Source organism: Vulpes vulpes, chromosome 9 (assembly GCF_048418805.1).
Source record: "Vulpes vulpes isolate BD-2025 chromosome 9, VulVul3, whole genome shotgun sequence".
In the NCBI taxonomy this organism is placed as follows: domain Eukaryota; kingdom Metazoa; phylum Chordata; class Mammalia; order Carnivora; family Canidae; genus Vulpes; species Vulpes vulpes.
This window is the reverse complement of record NC_132788.1, coordinates 9,617,316-9,638,011: the sequence shown is the minus strand read 5'-3', so window position 1 is coordinate 9,638,011 and position 20,696 is coordinate 9,617,316. Positions and strand designations below refer to the sequence as shown.

The window sequence follows — 20,696 nt, the reverse complement described above, 5'->3', positions numbered from 1 at the left end:
CAATCTAGTGCAGGGAGGGGAAGGAGAGAGAATCTCAAGCAAGTTCCATGCCCAGCATGGAGCCTAACTTGGGGCTTGAGCTCACAACCTGAGATCATGACCCCAGCCAACAAGCACTGAGCCGAATGAGACAGCCAGGTGCCCCAAGACGATTCCTTTAAAACCATGCCTCAGAAAAGGTTACGGTAAGAAAGAAGTAGCTGCATTGCTACAAACATGGGCAGCAAAGCTAAGTGTTAAGCCTGAGTATTATCTTGAGCCCATGGCAGGTTCAGAAAATTCACAGGGTGGAGAAGAAAGGCTATCTATCTGTACCCTTGCGAGACATCAATGCAAGTCAGGGCTACAGCTGCATGGAATCTCCCTGGGCATGTTTACAGATACATAATGGAGAGATGGATATGGAGGTGGTAGGTGAGACAGGTGAGCTGAAAGACCCTGGCTCCAACCTGCAGGGATCCTACAAGCACAACTACAAATATCTACAAATAAGATTCATGGGGACAAGACGGGTACTGCCATTTTTCCAAATTCTGCCAACACCACTGGTGACACATTCCTAACACTACAAATAAAGACAGAAATAGCAAGGCTCTGCAAAACAAAAAGTATACACGTATATTTTACCATGCTCTTCATTCCTTCTAATCTCTATTTTAGTGTCATTAATAATGGTTCACACTGGTCTTGGAAAGACAGCCTTAGGTAAGAATCCTCGGCACAAAAGAGGAAGACAAACAGAGATGTCATTAAGTAAAAAGGGGTGCTAGGTCAGAAATGTAGGACAGGGTCCCTGCTGAAATGGCTCAAGAGAGGTACAGTCACAGCTCTCAACATGGTGCCAAGGTGAGAAGCCCAGGAAGATGACATCAGCAACACGGGGGGTGACGAGGCTCAAGCCAGGAATTTCATTCAGAATCTTGTATCGCTCATCTCTGATGGGAGTGATTTGAGAAGGAAGAAAGTGAATCTGGTTAATGCTACCTACACACTGCATAAGGGAGACTATAGAGTGAGTTCCTAATTTAAAAAGAAAACACAGCTTTGGTGAGAGAAGGTAAAGACTCTTTCTTGGCATGAGCATTATGGCAACTGATAAAGAACAGTAGAAATTATTTCAGAACTAGGAAAAAGGGACTCTTAAGTGAGGATGAAGAAGAATCCCACAGAGCCTGGTTCCAAGAGCTTGAGAGGAAGCCATGGCTACTCCAGATGAGAGATACCTGGGACTGAGTTATAGCTCTGCACCACCAAGCCCTGCTCCCATGCACCACATCTCCAGTAGTTCCTAGTTGAAAACTCGGTGAGATTTATCTTTAAATATTTGGGAGGAGAAAACTTACTTTTTTTCTATCCAATCTAGGTGCAACTCTGCTATCTTGAGAATCCGACTGGTTGATTTCTGGGTTGGTATCAAGTAATCTTTGCATTGCTCGGTCCCGATCAAATGCAGTTACGTAAAAAAGCATTTGCCGGGTATCAAAAGGGAAGAAAAATGGGCTGCAAAAAGATGTGACATAGATTATCTGAATTAGAATCTAAACCATATAAATCCCTACATTAGAAACCATTCTTGCTATGAAAGAATAGGAATTAAAAATATAACCAATAAAACCAATAAGAACAGTCTAAGGCAAACTAATTTTGAAGAATGTTCATAATTCTAGCATTAAATTTCTAAGTGATTAAGAAAAAAAGCATTAAGTAGTTTTTACTGTGAAATATGAAATCCAACTATTAAAATCCTAGACTTTAAACCAGGTCTATTTAAGATCTTCTTTAATCTACCCAAAGACCTACAGGAAGTGTAACATGACTAGTAAATCCTACTTTTAAAATACAATTCACAACACTGCCAACGCATTCCTGTACCATATAGACATAAATAATGATGGCTTTACTACTTTATAATTTTCTTTTTTTTTATTTTTATTTTTTTTTCTTTAATTTATTTATGATAGTCACATAGAGAGAGAGAGAGAGAGAGAGAGGCAGAGACACAGGCAGAGGGAGAAGCAGGCTCCATGCACCGGGAGCCCGACGTGGGATTCGATCCCGGGTCTCCAGGATCGCGCCCTGGGCCAAAGGCAGGCGCTAAACCGCTGCGCCACCCAGGGATCCCTACTTTATAATTTTCCTCCCAGCTTTGGCATTCCTAAGTCACTCAAACCTGCCAAACGGCCATGCTGTTTTCCAAAGAATGAACACTACAATAACATAGGTCCTACTACCTCTGATGATGGATTTTGGATTTTGATGTAGGGTTTTGGAAGTTCTTGACAAGAGATGTTAAAAGCACTTTCCGTAATAATGCCAATATTCTGTTTTGTCTCCTATGAGTAGCCACATAAGGATGTGGCTAATGTGACTAAAAACTAATGTCTAATTTACCTAGTTTTCGTTGATATAAATGTAAACAGATATATGTGGCTACTAACTACCATATTGATCAGCACAGTCCTATGGTCTCTGAGAATGTAAGTTTGGACTCAAACAGGCTCAGAAAATCAACCAACTCTACCTTTTGAGTCCAAATTTATGAAGACAAGAGTATTATACTCTCATCAAATATCCTTGCATACCTTCCTATTTCATACACACATGCAAACACACGGAAATCTTTTATCAGCCCCAGCTAGCCTCCTCTGGATAGACAGCTACACTAAGTATTAAGCAAGGTGATATCAAATATGATGTTACTTAAACACATTTAAATAGGTTCACTAAAGACTATGTTTTTGTAACAAAATATGTAAAGACCAACATGAGAATAACATACTCCCAAAGCCACCAGTTCAGAAATGATCATCTTACCAGGTTTTTCCTAGTTCAGTAAGCCACGTTGGGATATTTCCTGTCATGATTACTAAAGGATCTTGAAGCTGCCTATTTGCTTTTGCTGTCAATTTACTGTTAATAAATTCACTAGTTGGAATAATCTCCTTGCACATTGCATTCTGTAAAATGTTAAAAAAAAAAAAAAGATCTACATGTAGTAAAACATTAGGATTATATTCACTAACTCCTTATCTCCAAATATGTATGCAGAGTGGTTCCCAACATATGATACAGCTTCTCACTCAAGTGCCCCCAACCCTAATGACAATTTCTACAAGGTACAGCTCTACCACAACCCCTGCAGGCCACTAGTACTGATCCAATCACTGATGGGGCAGCTAATGTTTTGTGCAAGGCCAATTCCGTCATCCTTCTCTATATTATATAAATATCAAAAGTAGCATTCAACTTTCATTTGACTTTTTACTTCATATTTTATCTTAGACAAACGAACTTTCCCTTAAATGTACTGGAAGAATTTTAACTATAAATTCACATTTGTTCTTCATGTTGTGCAGCCAGGAAGAACACTGATCCAAGACTGTAGGCTGGCAAAGGAAAGTGGCGGAGGAGCTCCTACTGATGAGGATGCTGTATTTCACTGGGCTATGATGCCTGCATTTAACTGCAACATCATTTCTGTTTCTAGTACAAGAATTCATCAACCACTATACTAGGGGTAATGATTTATATGTAGGTAATACTAAGGGTAATAACATGCATGTGCAACACTCAATGGGTAACTCCATGAGTGGACCACATTACTCACATCATACAAGTAATACCAGTATCGGCTGATGGCGTGTAAAACTCTTAGAAGAAGAATCACATCTAAGGACGGGTCTTCAAAAGTTATATTCTCAGGTGGCGAGGAGATGAGGTAAACTTCTAAAGGATTGGATACTGATGGGCATACTCCATCTAGAGTGCAAGAGATCAGAGAGAGCTAAGTTTTGATCCAAGTTAGAAAACCTATGCCAGTGGGGCTGGTGTAATCTTATCACCCCTAAAATAGTGACCACAAGTTGTAAAGATCTAATGTTTGGCCTCCTATTAGAACACGGATAGCGAACATTCTTCCCTTTTACCTTATACATAAACCAGACAGCCTTATGAAAATTTTCCTTCCTCCCATATCCAAACAAACCATAAGGGAGAAAAACTGGATCCTTTGCATTTATTTTCAACAGGAGCAATGGCTAACAATAAAACGGCCAGAGAAGAATAAAGAAAAAATGTTTAAATTTAAGTTCACAGTTCTATATAAATTTCCCAGATTTTTAATTTTTATATCCAGCTTAAAATGGGCATGTAAAATAGACAAATATTCCCAACTGTGACTCTGATAAGAGATTTGGTTCTTTAATCCAAGGCTTAGGATAGGACATACTCATGGTTTCCAAGGGGATCTAGGATTCTTCTCTTTGTAGACTTTACTAAATAATAGCTTAGGCAGGGGTGGGCAGGGGGTCAGGGGCTGAAACTGTTGCCATTTACTTTAATTCAGCAAAGGAATTAAAAATCCTATCACTATCACTACATAAAGGGCGATTTTTAACATCAAAACATAGAAACAAAAATCTCAAAATAAAAAATGTTTATAATAGAACTTCGTTTTATGGAAAACAAAACAAAACACTGTTACAATGTCCTTATTTCTGTGGACCATAAAAAATCTCAGCAATTGACGCCGTTTGTTTGGAACTTCTGGAAAGGAGGTTCCATGGAATGACCCAGAGCCAAATGCTAAGGCATTGGTACCATCACATAAAAAAGAAGGGGAGTAAACAAGCACGCGTGGACTGGAAGAAAAACTACGAAAGAGAACAACTGGGAGGTGCTACTCCATTGTGTAGTCATTCTTGTTCCCTGGAAAAACTGTTCATTCCTTTTGTAACTGTTAGATTTTAATAAATGACAAAAATGAAGGGCCCCCCTGACCATGATCAGTCTCTTCTTTAGTAAACGTGCTCTACTAATGAAATTTGTTTTAGCCTTCACTGAAACATAAGTTTTTCATGGGAAGAGTGTTAAGTTTTTCCCAAATTTCTTCCCAAATTTAATTTTCCAGGTACTTTAACTTTTCATTTGTGGTAATTTCATTGTTTCTAAATTATATCCAAGAACTTCACTGCTATATATAAATCATTCTTTTAAAATTTCCATGCAAGGCAAGTTGTTTTCCCCTCCCGTATCAACTTACCATGCCATAACTCATCGTGCTTTTTTGCATTTCTAGGAGATGTTTTTGTTGGAGCCGTTTGGGCTCTTCCTCTTTTACCACCAACACAATCTTTATTACTTTCTTCATCCTCTCTCACGGGTTTGTACCTAAATTGATGGGAGAGTATGTAAACTAAATGTAGATTTAAAAATAAAAACTATTCGATAGGGGCCTAAAAACTATTCTACAGGGGCTGAAAGTGTGACCTACAGACACCAGAGTTAAAAGAAGAACTCTGAGATCTATCCTGTTTCTTGTATTTAGAAAATTACCAATAGCACTGCTTCTAGGAAGAGACCACACAGAGTCCACCATCCCAGGAGGGGCCACCTGAGGAACTCCAGGGGTAGTTCAGAGAAGAATGGCTCAATTTATTTATTTTTATTTTGTTAAGTGGAGCCCAACACAGGGCTTGAATTCACAAACCTGAAATCAAGACCTGAGCTGAGATCAAGAGTTGGCCACTTAACCAACTGAGCCACCCAGGCATCCTGAAGAATTGTTCTCTTTAAAAATAAGCAGCATTCATAAACAATGCAGAAAGCTACACCCAAATGATTCTGAGGATACGGAGATGACAAGCTTATTACTCAAAAGGAACATAATCTTATAGACATGTTTTTGTCTTATTTAAAGACCTAAAACAAATCTAAAAAGCTGATGTGAACTATGATTATTGCCCATGAATACGTAATTTCTAGGAGACATAATGAAGGCAAATACACACATACACCTGTGTGCACATACATGCATTTACGTACGTACACACAGATAAAATATTTGAAGCAGCTTTTAATAATAACATGTAAGATTTGGGTTCCCTCTCCTTACGTAACCCAGCCATTAATATGAATTCCAAAACACAGAAATAATATATCAAAGTAGATGAAAAAGCAGATGAAGTCATTTTCAGACTTGCCATATTGTATGAGTCTTTGTCCAAATACCAGCTCTTCCCAAAGGGTTGCTCTCATCATCTGTGGACTCCCGCTCATCCTCAGCCTGAATACTGAACTGCCGGACTGCCTGATATACAGTCATGTTATATGGTAGCAAATGTTCTCCAATATAAAACTGTAGCCTGTGCCTTACGTTTCCGGAATTTAAGAACTGAGCGGCCTAAATGAAGCAAAAGAAAATACATTTAAGCTCCAGGCACTCGACTGTGTGCATTACAACATGGTGAGAATAGCACCTTACCAGAGACTCGTCTATTTCCTCATCAGAGCCATCATCATCACTGTCTTCATCATCTTCTCTTACTCTTCCATACCCTGAGAACCAAAAAAGGCTGTTAAACTAGCAGTTGTATGTCACAAAAGCCCATGTATACTGGTTACACTAACATACTCTTAGAAAAAAGTGTGTATTACACTTTGACCGATGTACCAGAAAGAGCTAAGAAAATTGTCACATACAAAATGCCATTTCTACTACATTACGGTCCAACAAGATAAGTTAACTTGTCACTGAAGTATGTCCCTTGGAAGGTTGTCGTATTTCCACATGCTATATATATAAAATGAATGATGGAAACATAAGTTCCTGATGCTAGTTTTAACAGGAGCAGCAATATACAGGGAAATATTTGTACATTCCCTAATATTCCCAGCCCAAATGTATGTATAAACACATAGACAAGGAAAGTACCTCTAACTACAAGGTATCTTTCAATAGCTTGTACCAAAGCCAGGGGATCAATCTTGACCGGCCCGCCCTTCCACTGCTTCACATTTGCACAGTCTGGATGTCTTTGTAACTGGCATTTTAACTGATGTGTGTTGAAAAATTTTAAAGCCTGTGATCCTCTGTTGAGAGAAAAGCTCAAGATAATTTGTGAAAAAAAAAGTTATTCTATTATTTTCAAAATCAACATAATTCAAACCAAAGCTAGACACTACAAATTGCATTTTATAAAGGCAAAAAATAAGCACTTACCAGTTATGTAAAAAGCCAGCAATTTAAGTTAGCGAAAGTTGTTATAAAGAAATAAAAAGGGTGTGCATGCATGCATATGTAAACATTAAATCATCATTTGATCTCTGTCATGAGAAATCCCTGTGAGCAGAAATCCCTGACCACTGAGATTTAACTATTTCTCCAGAATAAAAGTTCCTCAACCATTTGAGCATGCTTACTTATACAGTATTTTGCCATTGTCTAACTGAATTCTATGGCTTTAAAAACAAAGGGAAAAGCCCTGTTTTTTTGCGTTCAAACATTTCTGCTATAGAATTACTTTAAAAACAAACGTTTAAAATTTACTTTGCTATATTCTTTTGAATGAAGCCAGTCTAAACCTGGTAATATTTAATTGCTCATTTCTGTAAAGGGCTGACAACAGTTAAGACACAGACAAGCTTAAAAAGCAGTTATCTGTAAGACTCCATAAGGCATGCAAATAGGGGTATGGGAAAGAATATTCCATTAGGATATAGATATATGTAAACCTACATTATTTTATACAAATCTGGGTAAAAAGGAAAAACCTCATTGTTTTCTCAGGCATAGATGAAAATGGCCCCAATATTTCAAAAAATATTCCAGGACAGTATAATGATCAAAATTGAAAACCACATTCCATATTAATTTTCAAAGGCAGAAAAACCTCTAGCCCACATAGATCTCTTTATCGGTCCAAAAATGCATACTGTTTTAATAAAATGTTTTCAAAACACAACATATTGTGTATTTTAAAACCAAACTAATTTCTTGTTTTTATAGGCTCCTAGTCATAATTTTCCAGAAACCTTGTAACATCAAGTAAAATACAATAATAAACTATTATAGTGAATTCTTTCCATAAGGCTTAAGTTCGGGAAAACTGTGATATTACGGAAAATATACAAAGTTTTAATGAAACAAGAAAAGTTCATATTCAACACTTATTTGTTAAAACCCTTCAAAGGTAGAACCACTTACATCACATAGAAAAATCACAGTATTGCACAGAACGCAATTTTATTATCTAGATCAACAAAATTCACGGAGAGAGAGAAGAAATAGACATTAAAATCTATCAGTTTTAGGAACACTAAGGTCTATCACAGGTTGCCAACATAGCCACTGGGATAGGTATTTCCAGAACATTAAGTTCAGAACATGGGGAGTGCTTTTAAAAATAAAAAGTCCTTTTCTTCAGTCATCATGACCAAATGGTCTTTGGACAGATGAAGAGGTTACTAGACCTCTTGCCTCCCTACATCAATAAAATTATCCCCATGCTCCAATGGCAAGGGCACGCCCAGGCAGGGATCCTTACCTGCCTCCTGTCCCATTCCCACTGGGGAAGTCATGTACTTTGACTGGAAACTGTTCCATCTGGCTGAGGCAGTTGTTCATCTTGTGAACTAATGCCAACAAAGGCGCATTACCCACTGGTTCTACTCTTCCAATGGGCTCTTCTCCAGGAAGCTAAAGTTATAAATAAACCAACAGGTTAAGCAAGGCCTCTTGAAAATGGAACACTCCTCAACAAGAAAACTTAACAGGCAATTTTACAAAAGAGAGCCATTCATCTATTCTCTTTTTATCTTTTTTGATAGATTTGGTTGGAATGATTATTTCCATATAAATTACTTCAGAGAGAGACTCTTTGTAGAGGTCCACAATCCCGTATTCGGAATTCCTCAATCTAAAAGGCTTGAAAACACAACTTATTTAGTGGTGAGATCTGACTCCGAGAGACCTGAGGCCATCTGCAGTCTGTATCTTTCCTGAGCAGAAATATTCATATGCTTTGCTGCAAAAATATTTAACGAGTATAGAGTGCTACTTAGAATCCACTGGGAATATCAGGTAATATATACGTACTGTATTATAGAACTTTTGAAACCTATTGCCCCAAGGAGTTTCAGTTAAGAGATTACAGACCTGCACAGAATCCTAAACATGGTATAAAACTATATCCAGTATTGCTGCACATTTCATGCACTGCAAACAAATATCAAATCTGCTTTAGGTAGCCCAAGGTAAAACAATGAAAGAAGTGCTCAAATACCTACAAACCTGAAAGGCCAGGTGAAAGGTTTCACTAGCATGCAGAAGAATCAGCCTTAGTCTTACTACACAGAGGATCCTGAGTATGCCTTCTCTCAAGTAGTTTTGTAACAAGTAGAATGATGTAAAGTCACTAATATCCAAGAGTAGTTACATTCTTGTTCTCACCCACTGAGGCTGAAGGAAGGGGAGCCTCTCTGAGCCTTCTGGTGTTCCAATCCAGAGTATAAATGGTGATTGAGTACTCTCAAATAGAACTGTTAATGCTGTATTTTATATGCAAAATGGAAAAGTATATACTCATGCTATTTTATACCTATAGCTATGTTTACCATATCTCCCTATACGTACATATTGTGAACTACAACATCTTTAAAAACAAATACTGAGAATAAAATACATTCACAGGTGAAAGGCTATTAATGGCTGGTCTTAAAGAGAAAAGACTCAAGACAAGCTAACCATGGAAACTGTGGCACCTGTGCCATTAAATCACCATTCTATTGCTTTACTAATATACTTGATATTAAAACAACAACAACAAATAAAAAACACCAAGGAATCCAACTGTATCACAAGCTAGAAATTTGAAGTATCTTGACTAGCATCTAATTGAAATTACTGAGATGAAAATACACACATCAGTGACCAACGATTCCTTTAAGGTGATATAGGAGCATTACGAGGTAACTTACTGGTGAAGAAAAAAATACGTGAAGGAATCTCTTTAATCTGATCTCTCGGCTCACAGCATCTTTTTCACTTTTAGATGTCAAATAAAGCAACAGCTGCTTCACGAATCCACTATGTTGGATTTCAAATGATGAAACATCGGACTCTGAGACTATGCTACGGATTTCTACAAGGCACTCAGCTCCACCATCCACCTGAAAGAGTTGGGAACGGTTTTTCCATGTTGACTTAAGCAGTCCTAACTAAATGTAGAGTTCACATTTCCTCAAAAAAGAATACATTTTGAACATCTTTAAAACAAAACAAAAGAAAAAGAAGAGAAGGCGGAGGGAGTGATGCATTCTTGGTGGATCCTTGGAAACTATGATCTTACAAATATAGTCACAAAATGTTAGTATTTCATGGAAGAAAAACAGCCTGCATACCGCTAACATAAAAAAGAAGTCTCACATTCAACCAATAGTAAATAAATAAAGACGACAAAGAATGAGAATACAAATTGAGGGGTAAAGAGCTAGAATACCAGAATGAAAGGATAAAACAAGAATATCAAATGTGGCTTTAAATTAATACATTTAAAACCTGGATGAAATGGACAATTTCTTGAAAAACATGTACCCCTCTAATTGCTCAAAAGGGCATTAAAAATGTAAAAAGGCTTAGAATCAGATAAAATATAAAAGGCTTATTCAATCTCCTCCAAGTACTATTAGACCTACATGGCGAGGGTTTAAGGGGGAAATCCTATCAACTCTAAACCCATAGTTGAGATGTACTTGAGGGGCATTTCTCAAGTTTTTTCCCCATGAAATATGGGATGACAGGTTGCCTGGGTGGCTCAGTCAGTTGAGCATCTGTCTGACTCATGATTTTGGCTCAGATCATGATCTCAGAGTTGTGAGATCAAGCCTTGCGTCAGGCTTTGCGCTCAGAGTGGAGTCAGCTTGAGATCCTCTCTTCCTCTGCCCCTGTCCACCTCCTTCCCCAAAAAACATGTGTGCTCTCTAAATAAACTCTTTAAAAAAGAAAGAAATAGGGTAAAAAGTTAAAGATGAGATTCCTAGTCCAATTAATGATAAAATAATAAAGCATGAAAGCTAAGGGACAAGGTACAGAAATGTGCAGTGCTAAAGATACATGTCTAGTGAAAAAGTTGATCTGGGACAGCAAAATCCATGGGAAGCCAGAGTCATCAAGGGAAGAATGGCAAGACAGAAGAGATGCTGGAAGAGACCACAAAGGACCAACAATGTACACCTAATGTGGTACCTGGAGGTTGAGTTGTTCAGTTGCAGCACAAAGTCTCTGAAGGACATTCAGTGCAGGGTTGCTTCCATCCATGTTCTCAGAACTGAAATAACGCTCTACAAATTTATGCGCCTGTTCCTTAATCCAACCTTTAATTTTTTCTCTGCAAGAAGGAAAAACAAGATTTTAAAATTAGTCTCTGTGTATTTCACAGAAAAGATGTATTTCAATCATAATTCCACAAAGGCAAACAGCTGCTATATTTAAAACCATCTGTCATCAATGACAATCTATGTTTATAGATTAATAAGTTCAGATTAACCAAACTGTCATTTTGAAAATGGGCTAAGGTGTACTAGAGAATTGCACAGCTACTTAAAATATATTTCATATCATTACGTAGAGAATATACAAAAAGTTCTGATTTCTTGGAACTCTACCATGTAACAGTTTCCTTCCTAAGTATTTGCCTGAAAGTAACTTTACATGGCTGCTTCATTAGGTACAGACATATCTGCTTTGTCCTTTACTTTGTTCCTTGGAGAGCTGAAATAAAGAAGTACAGACCAGAAACACACACCTGTTAGATGCACGATTAACTGAGACCTGGCTATTTAAATTATAAATTCTGATGCCTTTAGACATAAAGTTGATAAATTACTTTTTATTAACCAAAATTCAGAAGAAAAAAAAAAAGCCTGTTTCTTTACCCAGTGGCATTTGATTTTTAAAACTTTATTTGCAGAAGTAGTAATCCTTATTGGTGTCTTACATCAAGAGTGAAAAAACTAACCTAAGCAACTCAGAAGGATTTTAAAGAAATAATATTTTAAAGGAACAAACTGGTGTGTGAAAAAGTTTACCTGTACAGTTCCAAATTTCTTAAGATCAACAAAGAAGCCTCTACTCTAGGATCCTAAGTTCCACTGTCGAGGGTAGAGGAAGAAAGGGTATTTCATAAAGTGGGTGTGTGTCTGTGTGCATGTGTACACGCAGAAAATACGTCAGCTTGCCCTCCTCTAGAACAACTGCCAGGTTCCACAGAGCAGCTTAATTTATTTGGTTTTGAACATATGTTAACGCAAACCATAAATGTTGAAATGGAGGGAGCCTGCTTGTCCCTTGCCTATGTCTCTGCCTCTGTGTCTCGTGAATAAATAAAATATTAAAAAAAGAAAAAAAAAAGATGTAAGACCAGACTTTCAGACAAAACCATGCACAGAGTTTAAAAACAGAATCTGCTCTTTCCTCAAGCAATGCCACTTCTGAGCATAAATGGAATGTATCCATGTTTCATCTCTACACAACAAACATACTGACTGCAATAATGTTAACTTTTGCAAATCAGAGAACAGAAGTATTAGAGAATTCCCTCGCTTCACCTGTTATTGGATATGGTGTCCTTGGAGGCGGCCCTGGCAAGACCACTGACTCCCGCAGTTCGTGCTGGTTCGATGTTGTTGCTGTTGGACTGTGCGCTTAACCTTCCCCACGTTTTTGGATTCAAGCTTGCCAGGAAAGAAGATTTAGGTGACTGAGTAGTGGTAGGGCTTTTAGCTATGAAAAGAAACGGGAATGACAGTTAAATCATTTTTGTGCAATGAAAACTACATTTTACAATTACTGTTCTTAGTAGGTGAAGTTGCTGAAACTAAAAACACTGAGTATTCAGGAAACCCAGGTGTGTGTAAAGCTGTCAGCAGCTTGATAAGTACATGCCTTTAGTTTCCCTCCGCACCCCCACAGCATCACCAGAGCAATTACCTTGATTGTCTACTTTGTCATCATCTCTTGGAGGTGAATACTTTGGCCTTCTTGGCCCTCGTTTTGGCAGCCGTTTTCTCTTTAGAACATCACTTAATCGACTAGCACATGAGAAAACATGGAATAAGTTTAGCAATTACCATGATTTATTATCATGGCTCATTGAAAAGCAAGCTAAAATGGCAGAAACAAGGTGTAAAATATTGCCATAACAGAGTATTCTTAGTTTGTGGTTATTTAATGCAGACTCTATATCAGTCATGTTCTAGAGATCTAGAGACATAGAAAAGGATTACTTCAAAAAGCAGCTGTTTGACTACACTGAACTAAAAGTAAAATTATAAACTCTGTATACATACAGAAAAGTACCTAAAACAAATTCACAATGCAAAGAAGCAATATTAAAAAGAACTGTGCTATCAAACTGGAAAAGAATATTAAATCTGATTACCATATTTATTTCCTAACTTAAATGACAAAAACTAAAATTGAGTAATAATATTATCAAAATACTTTCGATACTACTCCAAGTACTTTCATGGGATGCAATTACAACATCCTAAATGAACGCACTTATAGTTAAGTCATTTTTTTAAACACAAAATAACCCATAAACTAATCTGTCAAGTCACAGTATTAATAAACTATTTTGAATTAGAATATCTGAAATAGAATATACATAGACTCGGTGTCTTATTTTCACCATTCTTAACAACAGTAGGAATAGTTTGAAATATCAACAGATTCGTAGAATAACAAAACTACATAAGATGGAGAAGATGGAAAAGACGTTCTGGGTACATGACCGGTAGAGTCAGTTGAGTGTCTTACTCTTGGTTTCGGCCCAGGTCATGATCTCAAGCCTCAAGTTGGGTTCCACGCTCAGTATGGAGTCTGCCTGAGTTTCTCTCCCCCTCTTCCTCTGCTTCTCCCTGCCCCCACTCTGCACCAAGCTAGCACACTCTCTCTAAAATAAATAAATAAAACTTTTTTTTTTTAAAGTTCTGGTTCAGTTGGTCTGCAAGTCAAATAAAATTAGAAAAACCAAAAAACATTTTAAAGGTTTTCCAACATTTAATATGTCTATTAAAAACACTAAATGTATTTGAATACACTTGACAATCAGGAAAAGTGAAATTTATTGTAAAGATTTATTTATTTTAAGGAGAACACAGGTGGGGGGCAGGGGAGAGAGAGAATCTTCAACCTGATTCTGTGCTGAGCATGGAGCCTAACATGGGGCTTGAGCTCATGACCTCAGCCAAAACCAAGAGTTGGATGCCTGAACAAATGAGTCACCCAGGCTCCCTGGAAAAATGAACTTTCAGACATGATTGAACGATGCTCCCTTTATAAATGTAAACTAACCTTTCTTTATTTGAAATCATATTAGAAAGGAATGGAACCACTTAAAAATACTTGAAGGTTTTTTCCTTTTTTTCCTTAGAATTTTCAAGTTAGAACCTAAAATCAAGTCTAAGTCTGTTAAGTGGCTCAGAAATACTGCATTTGTCTGAGTTGCATCACATTTCACCAAGCACCTGATGTTTCGGGCACCATGCCTGTATTAGACAGTGAAACCCCACAGTAACGTAAGTTACCACAGCAGCCAGGGCTAAGGAGTGAGGCCAGAGAGGAAGTAAGCAGAGACAGGCAAGGCTGTGAGGGAAAACTGGCAGACAAACCCAACTTGAGAAGAGAGAAGGTGGAGGTTTCCCCAGTATATTCTCCAGGCCCAATCCCATAGGTACCACCCAAACTAAGCAGCTTCCTGAAATAACAGCCACTGTGTCAAAAGACCAAGTCTGTAGCCCAAGTCCCAGAACTGCCAAAATTCATATTTAAGCTAGAGTAGACAACTGCCACCAGGTGGCACCAAAAAGAGCAGAGATCCTAAGCCAGCTAGCTTCTTAGGACAATGCTACCTTGTAGTTTACAGGATTAAATGTTTGGAAGACACTTACGAAGTATGATATGTGTTACCAAAATCTATGTCATAGCTTAAAAGAAATAAAAAGGAGCATTACACTAACTAAACTTCGATTTTCGGAACTGAATCTGATCATGCACCAGTCATACAGTAATAGGAAGTTTCTAATGTCAAAGAAACAAATACAATTTTAGAGTGTAATTTGTTTCAACACAACAAAATGAAGACGAAATGAGGGTTTGGTAATGTTCTCAGAAGCACAGTACCAGAAAGAGAGTAAAACAGATAACAGAGGTGGAAGCAGGCTTATTTAAGAACTCCTACTTACTCTTATTAAGAGCAAAGTTCCCATTTGCCAATTAAAAAACAAAAGGGAAATCAGGTTTTTTCCTGTATATTCCCCAAATTCTAGTTTTTAATATTTTTTCACTATGTTACTATCTGGATGTTTTAAAACCGGTACGTATGCAACAGTAAATAATCACAAGATTACAGAATTAGAAACGAGGGTTCAAGTTCTATATCCATGAAATAAGTGTGACACTGTGCTCATCATTAACTACTCCATTAGTTGTCTCAGAAACTTCACTGAGCCACAGTTCCCTGGAAACACATCGTATCCCTTGGGGTTCCTAGACACAACTAAATACAGTGGCTTTACAATAAATGGATGGTCTCTTCCCATTCCCATTAAACATCAAACAAAATTTACTGATGGGTAAATGCAGTGTCCTCTCTTAATATTTTACCATTTTATTCCCTGTGTGAATCTCAGGTACCAGGACACAGGTAAAGGTGAAGAGCACAAAACTCTGACTTACCCTTGAGGGCTCAGATCTAAAGAGTCATCTCTGCTGTGCTGCAAGCTGGGGGACCCCAGGTCAGCTGCAGCATTGGTGGCGGCCGTGGCTGTTCCACTGCTGACTGACGTCGTGGATCCCAGGGATCCTGACCCATTCGTACATGCCTTTGGTGGACTTGTCAACAAAGACTCTGATTCTGCTAAGTGTTTTACTTGATGCATTACACCTGTACAGTAACAGATATGAGTCAGTTTTAATCAGGACCACCTCCCCACAATTCTACAATCTCTAAATGCTAACACTGATTTTAGAGAATGAATAAAAAGTATCTGGCAGATGGATGGGACATGATGACTTAGGTGCCAGGGTTTTTGACTTGACTCCATTCTGGAAAGTAGTAGGCAAAATCAGCATTAAAGAGAGATTTATATTGAATGTCTTCTAATATTCAAAATCTGATAACAGGAAATTTAACGGGTCATACAAAGTCCTACTGGAAATTCAAATACCATTATAAAAACAATGAACTACAAAAACAGAGTAGTGCACCTACGGCTTGATAGCCAGGAGATAAAAACCTACTACAATTATTAGTTAACTTCAAATGCTACAGTGAGAAAAGATCACAGTTAATACTATTGCCAAAAAAGAAAACACCAAAAAATCCAAGTATGGGGATTTTCACATCCTTGGATGTTGTATAAAGAGAACTATATGGTAACTTATGAGGCAGGGGTTCATATTTGGATAAGAATCACAGGAGAATGGACATGGTGGGGAAGCGGGTGCCAAGAACTATCAACTGTGTGCAGAGGTTGTGTGTCTGAATGTACATGTTCACACATTCACATTTTTTTCTGGGTAAACGGTCCAGAGCTTTCAGAATTCAGAATCAGAATTTTTTAAAACAAAGTAACAAAAAAAAACACAAGATGTCTGAATGAACTCAAACTTGAGGCATTCATCCTACAAATATTATCTGTAGCAATCACATGCCAGACTGTGTGCTAGGTACTAAGAATATGACCATGGACGAGAAAAATGGACTCGGGGCAGCTACTGAGGAGAAAAAAAAATTTTTTTTTTACAAGAAATTACAAATAAAGACTAAACTGGTCCTTAGAGAGAAAACACAATGCTGATGGAGCACACAGCTACCAGAATGTAACAGATTCTAGAAGGAAGACAAAGTTCTCAGGAATAAATGACATTTAAGAGGAACCTCAAAGAGCAGTACACCCAGCCAGATGCAAAGCAGTAAAACTAATCAAGACTCTTCCATAACCTTCATAATGTATATATATTATAATAAATTTGGGGGTGGGGGGAGGGTGGAAAATTAAATCTGACAGCACAGTGATACTCTAAATGTAAAGAGGAAAAAAAAAATCACATATTCTGAATACACTTCCCAATCAGAAAGTGAAATAGATCAGAAAGGTAGAACAAATAAAGGCAAACGACAGCTAAAATAAAACACCAAAACCAAAACACAGAATGCAAATCACAAGATAATCCAAGGCTAAAAAGAACACATACCAAACGTTTATGCGATCACAGAAAGCATCTATTAAAAAATGCACCCCATTTGTTACCCATATTAATAGAATTTGCCTTCTGTTTCATATAAATAAGTAGTGTTGGGATTTTTTTTGGGGGGGGGCGTTAATTATCATTGTTTAAACGGAGCTATTAAGAAAATAGTGAAAACCTCGTTCCATTTGATTTAATACTCTTCCACTATCATGACTACAGCACTCTAGAGATGTGAACAGATCCAGATCCAGCATAAGGTGATGAAAGAAGATAAAATAGATCATATGCAGAAAGAATTAGGATTGTTGATAAGATGGAAGATGAAACTACTGTAAGGTAAAATACCATTATTGCTTGTGTTCTTACACAAGATCAAGGTATCCTCAGAGACCAAAAGAGCCATAAAGAGATTCGCTGATGAGAAAGAATTCCTTTAACAGCTTGGTATGTTTCAAAAGGTAAAACAACCGAATGAGCAATACAGATTCATCTTTGAGATCTTCAAAAAGAAAATAGAAAAGTACTATATCTTCTAAGCTGATACCTATGTTGAAATTCCTCAAATGAGGACTAGACCAACTGCACATTAAAGATTATCTCAAGCCATAAAATATTCCACTATGCACCCAACAAATTAAATAAAAATCCCTTTTACAAGTGTTCTGATCTATGAAAGGGATTCACTGGGAGAGAAAGTGAACTCTTGACTTTTTCAAGCTAGCTTTATGGGCAGGTGTCACATTATCTATATGAAAAGAAAAGTCAAATTGCTTCTGGCCCATAAACACTCAAATCCTTGAAATGTACCTAAGTGCTGATCACCTGGCTGTCTATCTCAACTTATATTAACAGATTTTACGAAAGACACTTTATATGGTATATAAGCTATAAGCATGAAAAAAACTTAAAAGATTTTATTTATTCACGAGACACACACACACACACACACACAGAGAGAGAGAGAGAGAGAGAGAGAGAGAGAGAGAGAGAGAGGCAGAGACACAGGCAGAGGTAAAATCAGGCTCCATGCAGGGAGCCCCACGTGGGACTCCATCCCAGGTCTCCAGGACCACACCCTGGGCTGAAGGCGGCGCTAAACCGCTGAGCTACCCGAGCTGCCCCAAGCATTAAAATTTCTTATAAAAAAGGTAAACGTTTAATATTTGTTCTAAATTAAAGTTACATGGATATTGAAATACTAGTTAGACTAAAAGATTAACAATTAATTATCATGAATGATATTACCTTCTCTTCTGAAGTAAACACTAAAAATATCAGGTAACTTCTGCATTAAGATTTCTGCCATCTGAAGTGCTCCAACTACTATCTTCAGGTCTTGGCTTGACAGCATGGAAGCAATGTGACTAAAAAAAGAAAGCATTCATATATAAAACATCTGTCTCAAGTTGAGAATTATTTTTGGCCATACTACTTTAAATTTGAGAGCAAAATATTTTAATTGTGAAAACCAAAATTTTTCTTAAACAACACTTTTGTATTTGTCTATCTCAAAGGTGTGTATGAATATAAAGAGACAAAAAAGGCCTCAAGACATTACAAATAAACTGCTTTATGCAATTTTTTGTATATTATTACTTTAAGGATTTTGGAAATTACTTGCAGAGACTTGATTTTCTAAAATGTTTTTCCTCGTTTCATGAACACACCTTGAAACAGCATGATTTTTCAGGACATCCTTCAGAAGTTCAGCATCCGCAAAATAAATTATCCTAAGAATTGCTCTAAGGCACTTATGTCTGACCGCAGGTCCTGCTGAGGAACTATACACTTCATAAAGAACACCAAATAATGTCTTAATAAAAGACTTAGCCAGTTCCGGATCCTCTTTCATAAGCTGTGCTCGAGCATCATCCTTCTTTAACTCTGAATATCCACCTGTTATAAAATAAAAATGTACAATTCTAAAGTTACAGACTTCAGAGACACAAGGAAGTAAACAACATAAACCATTCAAGCTACTGTAATTATTTGAAATATTATGAAAAAATCTGATTACATGACAAATTAACTTATTTAATGTGATCAACGGGGTCTACAAAAATGCCAAACGCAGCATGAAGACAAAATTTAGCCAGTTGGAAAGAAAAAGGCATCAGCTGTGCCTCTTACATTACTAATGTATGTTCCACAAAATACTGAGGCTATTTCAGTATTAGCCAGCTAAACCACTGATAAGAAAAAACAGAGTTTGAGAGATGGACAATGGGTGTATGATTGGAAACTCTTGAAAAACAAGGTGACCTGTCACTTTTTTTTAAGAGGGAATAAGGTACGGGGGAAAGAAACTGATGAAAAGTACACACTCGACCAAGGGTCGACAAAGTATGGTCCAAAGGCCCAGTCTGGCCCAGTTCCTATTTTTGTAAATAAAATCTTATTGGAACATAACCACATATATTTATTTATAAATTTTCTATGGTTGTTTGGAGGTTCAATTGAGGTGTAGTACAGACACTATACAACCCATAAAACTTAAAATATTTACTATCTGACTGCTTTTAGGGACAGTTTGCTGACCCCTGCCCTCTAAACCAGAGCTGTGAAAGCAACAGACTCTATCCCCAAGGACAGAGATAAATGTCAGAAATCTAAAGAAAATCTATTCTTCGCTAGTGAAGAAGAGAATTTTGAAAGTATAACATAAAAGATTGCAAAGAACTAATCTGATTAAGTGTGGGTAGACCTAAAGGTATAAGGAATAATAGGATCAGATAAAAAACTACATGGGGCTAATTCTGGCTGTGGTCTGCAATGCTGCAAATCACATAGAAAAATGTGGTGGGTACCGTTTAAGCAACACTGGCTCATTCATCAATTAAAACATGATAGAAACAGCAACAAATTAATTACTACTATACAGTGGCCTTAAGTTTAATAAAGACACTCAATGAAACAATTACTTATTATTGCAAATATTACTCACATGACAGTACAGTATTATTTATTAACTCAAAAGCTACTTACTAGTGTTAGTATTGGCTAAGGGGTTAGGTTTTCTCTGAATGGCACGTGCTGTTCCCGTGTCCTCATTGATTTGCTGCATAGAATTAAAATCAATAGTATAAACTCGTCCCAGAGTGGACAAGCTTATCTCATCCTCACCGACCTGATGGGCTGCCTGAGAGCAAAGAGAGAGAAACCTTGAATATAAACATGGAGAAATTTATTAACTTAAGACACAATGGGGACCCTCCACAAATGCTAACTTACATATTTATTTCATCAGGTTTCAGATGGTGAAGTAAAGAGTATGGAAAATGTAATACTGTGGACGTGATAAAGCTCGTTCATTCAATAAATCATTTTTAATTAAACACAAACATACACCACAGGCCCTATAAGGTCCCCGGAGACATAAATATAGATAAATTCCTGATGAAAGATCTAGACATGTAGAATCACTGACATGAAGAAGACACCATTTGTATTAAAAAGGTTTTTAAGGCATTGCTGATAGAAGAAAAAAATTGTTATCCATAAAAATCTTAGTATCTAATTTGTAGGTTAAAATATTATTTACGCTATGGTTTCTTAGTAGCCCAGAAAATAGTCTTTAAACAAAATAAATTATCCTTAGGTGAAAAGGCTTTCCATTTAAATGAGGCTTTAAGATTGAAAGGGATGCAACCAAATCTAAGAG

General features: G+C 37.1%; 1 protein-coding gene across 50 annotated transcripts in view; it reads right to left on the bottom strand.

Moving 5' to 3' along the window:
- The window catches only part of TRIP12 (thyroid hormone receptor interactor 12), a 145,442-nt gene that overhangs the window by 17,564 nt on the left and 107,182 nt on the right, over window positions 1–20,696 (bottom strand). For 19 of the 50 annotated variants that reach the window (XM_072719266.1, XM_072719263.1, XM_072719277.1 and 16 more), the window contains 16 exons: window positions 20,021–20,174; window positions 18,703–18,931; window positions 18,281–18,399; window positions 15,518–15,725; window positions 12,767–12,867; window positions 12,385–12,559; window positions 11,024–11,165; window positions 9,757–9,948; window positions 8,325–8,476; window positions 6,713–6,885; window positions 6,263–6,336; window positions 5,982–6,181; window positions 5,042–5,169; window positions 3,608–3,759; window positions 2,815–2,957; window positions 1,344–1,500 (listed from right to left, as the gene is read on the bottom strand). In XM_072719266.1, the coding sequence (XP_072575367.1) occupies window positions 1,344–1,500; window positions 2,815–2,957; window positions 3,608–3,759; window positions 5,042–5,169; window positions 5,982–6,181; window positions 6,263–6,336; window positions 6,713–6,885; window positions 8,325–8,476; window positions 9,757–9,948; window positions 11,024–11,165; window positions 12,385–12,559; window positions 12,767–12,867; window positions 15,518–15,725; window positions 18,281–18,399; window positions 18,703–18,931; window positions 20,021–20,174 (2,499 nt within the window). The remainder of the gene's footprint in view (window positions 1–1,343; window positions 1,501–2,814; window positions 2,958–3,607; window positions 3,760–5,041; window positions 5,170–5,981; window positions 6,182–6,262; window positions 6,337–6,712; window positions 6,886–8,324; window positions 8,477–9,756; window positions 9,949–11,023; window positions 11,166–12,384; window positions 12,560–12,766; window positions 12,868–15,517; window positions 15,726–18,280; window positions 18,400–18,702; window positions 18,932–20,020; window positions 20,175–20,696) is intronic. The other 31 variants (XM_072719268.1, XM_072719270.1, XM_072719284.1 and 28 more) reach the window with 3 other exon arrangements.